General features: G+C 58.6%; 1 protein-coding gene; it reads right to left on the bottom strand.

Moving 5' to 3' along the window:
• Positions 1-6,110: 6,110 nt before the first annotated feature.
• Positions 6,111-7,005, bottom strand: CHC_T00008331001 (microsomal glutathione S-transferase). XM_005717788.1 is given in 3 exon segments: positions 6,111-6,389; positions 6,390-6,806; positions 6,807-7,005. The coding sequence occupies 1 exon segment, from the start codon at positions 6,804-6,806 to the stop codon at positions 6,390-6,392; it is 417 nt and encodes a 138-aa protein (XP_005717845.1). The 5' UTR covers positions 6,807-7,005; the 3' UTR covers positions 6,111-6,389.
• Between the last annotated feature and the right edge of the window lie 1,972 nt (positions 7,006-8,977).

Here is an 8,977-nt window from a genome sequence, read left to right as displayed (position 1 = left end):
CACCCCAATTAGGCTAGAGGTATGTCGTAGAAATACATTTGGCGCAAAGACGCAAGCTACTGCACGCGTCTGTTCCACAATTGGCGCCAACTTTTGCTCGTCACTTGCCCGCTCTCCATAATATGTAGGCTCCTGTTTGGGAATTATCAACTCGGCAAGTACACCACGCTTTCAATTCGCGGCGTTCTCAGACGCTGCGCTCTCAGCAACGCACAGGGCAAGATTCTCCTCGTCTGACCACCCCAGTCCCTTACACCTTTTCCTCACTCTTACTGCCGAGTCATCAGTCCTAGTAACCACCTCAGCCATTAGAGCATGTGCGCAAGAAACGTAAAATTTTTGCGTTTCCTCCTGACGGCAAAAAAACTTACAGAAGAAAACGTAAAAATTTGCGGAGCTTGTGCGCAAGCTGCAAAAACGTGAAAATCTACGTCTTCTTACGTTCCCCTGGCCTTCACCCAGGAACTGCAACTTCTCGGCCTCTGCCGTCTAACGTTATCAACGACGAACACTGCCTGCGTGACGAGTGTGTCCCCCTACTAGTGCTGTGGCTCCGCGGTCCGCCACCTTCAGCGGTTGATATGGCGCTTCCCGAGCATCAGCAGCGGAGGATTTTAGGCGTCGGTGCGTTTGCGAAAGCGCGGCGTGTGTCGACGATGGGGCCTTGTGGCACTAACTTCGTATCTTGTTATCTTTGTGACGCTAGTCATCATTACTGCGGTGTGGTTGAGGCGTAGGGCCCAGCATAGGAGGCGCGTGCAGGATTTGGCCTTGGATGCAGTCGCTGCGGCCGCTGTTGAAAGCCAGGAGAGCCTGGCGAAGGAGGAATCGGAGCTGGCCATAGTCATGCTCGCTCTATACTCGAGATGCACGGCGGTGCTGCGGCTCCAAGGGGGAAGTAGCGTGTTTGGTGGGGCGCACAGGCGGCCGTGGCTGCATACGTATGCCCTCAGCTCCAAAATGACCGCCCACGAGTTCAAGGCGAGCTTCCGAATTGACCGAATTAATTTCAAGCGACTGCATGACGCCCTCCGCCTACCGGAGTTGCTATACTGCGTAAACCGATTGACGGTATGCATTATAGAAGCGCTGTTGATATATCTAAGATACTTCGGCGAAAACTGCCGTGACTCCACGGTCGCGTTGTATTGCGGCCGGGATCGCACGGCAGTGTCCCGCATCGTGAAAGCGATGAGCTGCATCATCGTGTCGAAGTGGTGGGCTAGCGTGCGCATCCCGCAGCGCGTCCTTGGCTCAACCCGCCTAAAGAGAATAGTGAGGGCCGTTCGGGAATTTGGCTGCCCTTTTGACAGCTGCGTCGGCTTTTTGGACGGGTCGAGGCTGCGCACAGCTCGCCCGGGTGAGAATTCAATGCAGAACGCGCTTTACAACGCAAAATACGGGCACAATCTCGCGTATCAGGCTGTAAATTGCCCTGATGGGCTCATTCTCGACTATCAAGGGCCGTTTGGCGGGTGCCATGCCGACAGAAGCATTGTCACCCAGTCAACGCTCATAGAATGCATGACGGCGTTTCTCCCGGATCACAACGTGTATAATGACGCAGCGTACGCTCGCAGCGCTGTTTGTTGCCGCGGGCATTGCAATCCTACGTCGCTTGAGGAGCGGGCCTTCAATGCGCTGATGAATTGCCTCCGTATCACTGCCGAATGGGGGTGTGGGGGTGTTGAGGCCAAGTTTCCGTGGCTCAAGTACAACCAGAACTTCGTTGTCGGGCAGCGGCCAGTTGCCATGCACGTGTTGTCAATTGTAGTATTATAGAACGCCATAGCGTGCCTCGAGCCGACGCAAACATCGCAGTACTTCACCTGCGAGCCGCCTCACATCGAAGAGCATTTATGCGACGACTTGCATGAGCTGCGGCCGGACGAGTACAAGGATGCAGAAGGGGCATGCCTTGCCGGGGGCATAATGATACAATTGTACGAAGAGTCTGTTGAGTACGTCGCCAAGTGCGAGGCAGCACGACCTGGAGGAGATGGAGGCCTTTGACCTTGCAGTGCGCTGTCTTGCAACATGTGAAAGCTGCCTTGTTTATGAGTGACGACTAGTAGATGGCGCATGCGGGCGACTACATTAATCGCAGCCGCAGGCGTGTCACTTTTTGGTGAGATGGCTAAGAATTTGCTCTATGGAGGACGCCATGCCCTCAACCTTGCTCCCCAGCCCCGTGACTGCACTTTATAGCGTGGCCAGGCGCGCGTCAGAACCAGAGCCTCCATTATTAACCCCAGACGCGAAGGTCTGCTGCATGTAGATCACCCTGCCGTCGCCTGCGCTGCTGGCGACTGCGGTGGCCTCCGCTGCTCTAGCTACCCTTGACATGACGCTCTCACTCCTGTCTGCATCGGCGTCACGACGGTCGTACAGGCCCCTAGCCGCCCCCTGCATGCTCGACATCTCTTTCAGAAGCAGCTCTCTCGAGTCCGACGCCGTCGCCCTCCGCTTCTTTGGCCTGGGGCCGCCAGCGCAGCCGCGGGGACGCTTGTGGGTCGACGGCGCCAGCGTAATGGCATCGCCATCGCCATCCTGCCCTGCAAGCGCCTCTGGCACGCCGCAGTCAGGGTTGGGATCGCTGCCCCGGTCGTTGGCCGTGTCACCCTCATCCCCAGTCACCTCCCTGCTTTCGGGGAAGAGCCCTCGAGAAGTTCTCACTGCCGCAAGCATTGTTCGCCTTGTTGCCTCCGCCTTGCGGGTTCGCTCTTCCTTTTTCTCCGAGGTCCTATTGAGGGCCTCGGCCTCAATGTCGATAAGGGTCTGAATGGTCCTCAACAGTCTGTCGCTTGCATCAGGCATTCCCCCTGCTCCAGTTGGCGTGACGTACTTTCTCTTGAGCTCAGAGTACCGGTCGGTCTTGAGTTTCTTATACGCGCCCTTCAGCTTCGCAATGCTGAGAGAGACGTGCAAGAACCTGCTCTGAACACGGGCGAGAACATTGCCCCAGGTGGGGCCTTTGGCCCCATGTGCTGCTCGCCCAACCTCTTCCTCAACGCACACCTCGGAGATGTACAGCTCCAGCCCCGGCACCTTGCGGATCGAGACCGCGCCGCTTGCAGATTGCCATGTCGGCCTCTTTCGTCTTCGCGCCACTGCGCCCACACCATCAGCCGCGCTGCCACTCTCCTCACCCTTATCTGTTTTGTTGCTGTTGATGTTGATGTTGTCGTCGTCGTCGTCGTCATCGTCGTCTTCATCGTCACTGTCATCGTCGCCGTCATCGTCGCCGTCGTTGTCGTCGTCATCATCATCGGTGTCCAAGCCACCGTCCCCCGCGGCCCAAGCAGACCATGGCTTGAAGTGGAGCGTCTCTTTCGTGGGCCTAAGCAGGCGCTCGGCCTCTTGCTGAAAGTATATCTTAACGCCCTCGGTAAGGCCAGCGGCCTTCTCCCTCTCATCTATAATCAAGCTGTCCGACAGCTCTGCAATCCGCTGCCGCACGCAGTCGACAGTGCACACAAAAAACCCGCTGAGCGCCTCAACAGTCTGTGAGGCAGCGAATAGCTGGCTGCACTGCCCGTGCATTGGTGAGCGGCACCAGCCGCAGTAGTGCGAAGTGCGGTGCAGGCTTGCACCCGCAGTACGACACTCTGTTCCAAGAACACACCCGCTGAAAGTGGTCTGTCTCTTCCCCGGCGTGAGTACCTCTGCCGGGACATCCGCACGCAAGCGGGGCCCGGCGGCAGCGCCAGGCCTAGTCAGTGTGCGAGGCGCAATGTCGTGGGCCTCGGCACGTGCGGTCGGTGCGGCTGCCGGGGGGTGGAGAAGGACGGTTCGATGTCGCGGGTTCTCGCGCTCGCACACGGAGTTTAGCCAGGACAGCAGGGGTGCAACCCTCAGTGCGGGCTTGGTTGCGCGTGCGGCGGGCGAGGCCGCTCTTGGGCGCTGCGGCAGCGCTGCGACGCCTTTTATGGGCCATGTCCGCGGTGGAGCCCGGGGATCGATGGTGTTGCAGGTCGTCCACGCTCTCAAACGTGGAAATTTGACAAGTCCAAGTGTGAAAAAACGTCGCAAAATGAACGGAACGTAAAACAGTTTCATTTTGTGACGTTTCTCAAACGTGAAATTTTACATTTCGTGAGAGCGGCCAACTATTGTAATTCCAAAAACGTAAAATTTTACGTTTGCGCACATGCTCTATTGCCTGCACTTCTCAGAAGACGAGAAGGAGGGAGAAGATAGGAAATGTCCACGAGCGAAGGCTGCACAACACTCCTTTTTGCGTCCCACACTATTGATGGGACTTCAGTCAAAACAGCCCCAAAGCCATTTGGAAGAGCTTTGGTAGAGCTGTAAGCACATGAAATTCAGATGTTTTCTGTACCGTTACTATAGAACGAAGCTCGCCCAAACGGCGCTTTGGACAAAAATCTCGACCAAATAATTTTGGTTTGGAAAAGAATCCTTCCCAAATTCTAAACTTTAGGACAAATGGTGGCGCGGTGGGGTTCAAAATCTCATCCATCGGTCCGAACTTTAGTCCATCGGTCCAAACTTTAGTGGTTGGAATTTTAGGACAGAAATTTTGTTGGCGGTGGGGTCACCCTTAGAACAAGGCAAGCAGTGCGCTAAATTTCGAAAATTTAGAGATTTTTCCCTGTTGGCATGTCAACTGGTGCGATAATCGCTTTTTTCGGTTGCTACAGTATCTGGAAGCACCTACAGTATCACTGTACGTTTCTTTCCTGGCGCAGGATAGAAATGGATAAATATAGCACGCGACCACTCAGAATTCATCGATATTTCATAATCACTATAACCAATCATCTTTCGAGTGCTATATGCGCCGTGCTTCAGACCCATGTCTTGGCGAAAGACTTGGGAAAAACTAATACTCGGCCCCTTGCGGGGCGTCACATCTGGCGACGCACTGGTTGTGTTGCGCACTCTTTAGAGCACTGCATGGCTAAAAACGCTATAAATTAGCGCACTGGTTGCCTTGCTCAGGGCCATTCCATTCATCGTGATTGGCAATCAGGCAATCAGGCAATCACGTCAATAAATGGTGGCCACTCCCTTGTGGTTGGTTGTTTATATTACGTTTCCTAAAAAATGGTCATGCTCATTAAAGAAATAAACAATCGACTTAAAATTAATCTTGTGCTCCAACTTGCAGAAAGACGTTAAATTAATGTCGTGATCGCGTGATTGCATGATTGCCAATCACGATGAATGGAATGGCCCTCAAAGGTAAGTTACCTCCCCGGTGGCCACATGCATATCGCATCAAGCGCCATAACAACCAATGAGGTTGCACAAGCTCGCCTCACCTCGTTGCCAACCTGCTTGCTTCTACCCACCGCGTCTCTAACACGTTTCCGCCATATCCCAATAAAACCGTCCTTTCTCCCCCTCCGCCTCGCACCGTCCTTCCTCACCCCACCCTCGCGCCTCGCCATGACTCTCTACACGATGCTCATGTCTCTGCTCGAGGCGATCCTCTCGCCGCTGTTCGCGTGGTTCTTCGACAGGCACGCCGAGCCCGCGGAGGTGTCGGCGAAGCGGCGGGAGCTGCTGGGCGCGGTCCCGCACGGCGCGGCGGTGCTGGAGGTGGGCGCGGGCACGGGCACGACGCTGGCGTCCGGCGCGTACGAGGGCGCGGCGGGGCGCTTCGGGCGCCTGGTGCTGTCGGAGCCGGACCGCGGCATGCGCGACCGGCTGCGCGCCAAGCTGGGCGGGCGCGCGTCCGGCGTCGCGCGCGGGCAGGTCGAGGTGTCGGACGCCGCGCTGCCGCGCCTGGCGTTCGACGACGCCGCGTTCGACGCAGTCGGCATCTTCCTCGCGCTCAGCCACGTGCATGGGCGCGCCGCCGCGCTCAAGGAGATGGTCAGGGTGCTCCGCCCCGGTGGCAAGTTTCTGCTCCTCGACCATGGCGTGCACGCGCACGGGAAAGGGCATGGCGGAGGGGAGCAGGGGAGGAACGCGCACGGTGGACAGCAAGTTAAGCAGCCGTTCTTCTTGGAGTGGCTGTCGTTCCTGTGGGATGGGATTAGTGAAAAGGACTTTGATTGTGAGGCATTGATAGCAGAGGTGAGGGAGGAGGTCGGATTGCAGGAGGTGTTCGTGGCCAAGATGAAGGTCAAGGACACGCATTTCCATGAGATCGTTTATGGCTGCTTCGAAAAGAAACAGAAGGCCGAATGACGCGCCGGGACAGATCCCATTTCGTGCTTTCGCACGCGGGCAATGGAACGGCCCGGGTGGAGACTAGCTGTGCGAATACTCGCACATGTAGGTGTAGAAGACTGGCTTATGAACGTAGCAGCGAAACGGCTAGAAAGACGCAGCCAGCGAACAGATACATCTGGCCAATAACTGCGCAAGCGCGTCGAGATAGGAACAAGAAAAAAACACGCAGCTGTCAGTAACACTCATACAGTGCACCATACCCTTCCTCCGACCCGGGCAACAACCACAGAAACCACGGTGCTGTACTTACCCCACATAAATCCCCTCTTCCTCCCGTCCAGGCTGTTGTAGTACCCGGTGCAGTACAAGTACCTGCCGACGATGAAGGCGAGGCCTGCCACGGCCGACAAGACGGGGGTGGCGATGGCCGACACGAGGAGGGTGATGTAGAAGGTGGCGGCGCCCTCGATCGAGTTCTGGTGGGCGCGCTGGTAGCGGTTGAACACCGAGTCCGGCTTGTTTTCGTAGGCCGCGGGTAGCGGCACACCGTACTTTTTGCGCGCGTGCATCACCCTCGAGCCCATCCACCCCAACAGCATTGCGTAGAGGACGACTTCCAGCACGGCCAAGCCGTACAGCGGCGGGAGCGTTACTTCCATAGCGGTGAGGGAGCTTGGGGTCAGCGCGGCGGTGAGGGTGGGGATGGGGTGGGGGGAGGGGGGAGGGGGGTGAAATTGGGGGGTTGACGGGCAGATTGATAACCGCCGAAAAAATGGATGATTGACTTCCGGGGCGAGACAGGGCGGCCCCGGCATGAGGGGCACCATCTTTCAGCGGGCGAATCACGCTACACGTCATGTTTCCAAGAGAAGGTACAGCGCGATGGGACGGCACACCGCATCGATGTACAGTGATGTGGTGCTGTGCATTCTACAGGGCCAATCGGAATAGTGAATAGTGAATAGCAATCACTGGCACAAGTGGGTGAGATGGGAGCAGTACCAAGGGTACTCGTTGGCATCTGGCAAGTCGACCGTGGGTATGTCTGCACCACGCCTCAAGCCTGGGGCTGGAGCAAGCTTGCCATGGTCCCACGACGTTTATTCCCGCTGGCACGGCGGCCCTCCGCCAGACGTTCGCCGAGAGCCCCTGCCGCACACCGCGTTTGGTGCACCACTGTCGCGTGACGACGCGTTCCGCACGGCATTGCTGGCGTGCAATTCCACGACTTGCGCCTGCCCTGCCCGCGTCTCCCCATCCTTTCAGCAGCACCGGGACATGCCCGCTATTATCCAACCGGGGCATCGAATTCTATGTGCGGAACACTGCTGCACGGTCATGTTGCAAATTGCCAACGAGGCTGGCGGTGCGTCCGACTTGAGCCACCGGCACGGAATTTCCCCTATTTCCCCAAACACGATCCCCGGCAACGAGCACCCTCTGCGAATGACCTTTAGCGGATGCCCTTTCACCCAACACCTGCCGCGGCTGTACAAATTGTGTCATTATAGAGCACAAGCCCTTTCAAAACTGCCCTTTCAAAACTGCCCTTTCAAAACTGCCCTTCCAAAACTGCCCTCATCTCCTGGCCTCTCCCCTGGCTCTCTGCTTCATTTCTCAGGGGGTTTGTACTGGCCAACTCTACATCTGTGCACCAGCTCGTGCACCCTGCCCACCGAACGTGTATCGTAACCACGTACATCGTAACCACCCCTCATGTCTCTTCAACAGCCCTCCTCGAGGCGCATTGCACCAGACCAATCTCAGCGATCCAATTGTCACTCCAGGCTCCCCAACAAGTGTGAAAACGAAACCGCAATACGCGCGCTCATCTCCTGGCCTCCCCCCGTGCCCATCTCTTGAGCCTAGTGCTGGCAAGCTTATGCGCTTTCACGGCGTGATCCACCTCGCCCTTCTCAACGTTGAGCCCGACGGCCCTCATATGCCTCGGCCCGCCGCCCTCTCTGGCCACCAAGCCGCCCTCAACCAATCTCTCCCAGCACTTGTTCGCGACGTCCGCGCTGCCGACGGCCTCACCATCATCCCCTGCCAGCAGGCCCTCCTCGCCGCCGCCCAGCGTCGCGTACACCTCCAGCACGGCTCCCACGGTCACGCGCCCCCCCAGCGCCTCCGCCTTCGCCAGCGCGGCCAGCAGCCCCAGCTCCACCACGGACAGGCTTTCCATCGCGTCCGCGAGCGCGTCGCGCGGGAACAGACGCCTCTCCACGGCGTCCAGCGCGGCCTCCACGCGCGCGGCGACGTCGACTTCTGCCTGCTTCCCCGCGTTATGCGAGTCGTCGTCGGCAGCGGAGAGCTCGCGGTCAAATGCGGTGACCAGCGCGTGGTGGAACGCGAAGACGACGGGCGCGGCGACGCGGGAGCGGCGCAGGTGGCGCGCGACGAGTGTCTCCAGCCGCGGGTGCGCGGCGAGCGCATGGGCGGCTTCGTCGACCTCGCGCACGGCGCGCGCGTACGCCTGGTCGTCGGGGTGCTCCGGCGACGGCGAGTGATCCGGCGGCGGCGAGTGATCCGGCTGCGGCGCGGGCGCGACGGAGGCGAGGAATTGCAGCACGTCGCGCGGACGCGCGGGCAGCGGGAGGACGATGTGGGTGGGGGCGAAGCGGCTGCGGACGCGCTTCTCCAGCGCGTCGTCGACGTCGAACTGGGTCGACAGGGCGACGCACGCAGCCGGCAGGGCGAAGTCCTGCAGCAGGTTGAGCAGGGCGTACAGCGCCGGCTGGGCGTCGGGGCGGTGGGCCAGCAGGTGGAAGTCGTGCAGCACGAGGACGACGGGGCTGGCGGCGGCGCTAACGGGAGCGACTGTTGGCTG

Source organism: Chondrus crispus, genomic scaffold (assembly GCF_000350225.1).
Source record: "Chondrus crispus Stackhouse genomic scaffold, scaffold_33, whole genome shotgun sequence".
NCBI classification, from domain to species: Eukaryota; Rhodophyta; class Florideophyceae; order Gigartinales; family Gigartinaceae; genus Chondrus; species Chondrus crispus.
This window is presented reverse-complemented; position numbering and strand designations above follow the sequence as displayed.

Coding starts and splice junctions, on each gene's coding strand:
- CHC_T00008331001 (XM_005717788.1), bottom strand. CDS start 6,806: ATGGAAGTAACGCTCCCGCCGCTGTACGGCTTGGCCGTGCTGGAAGTC.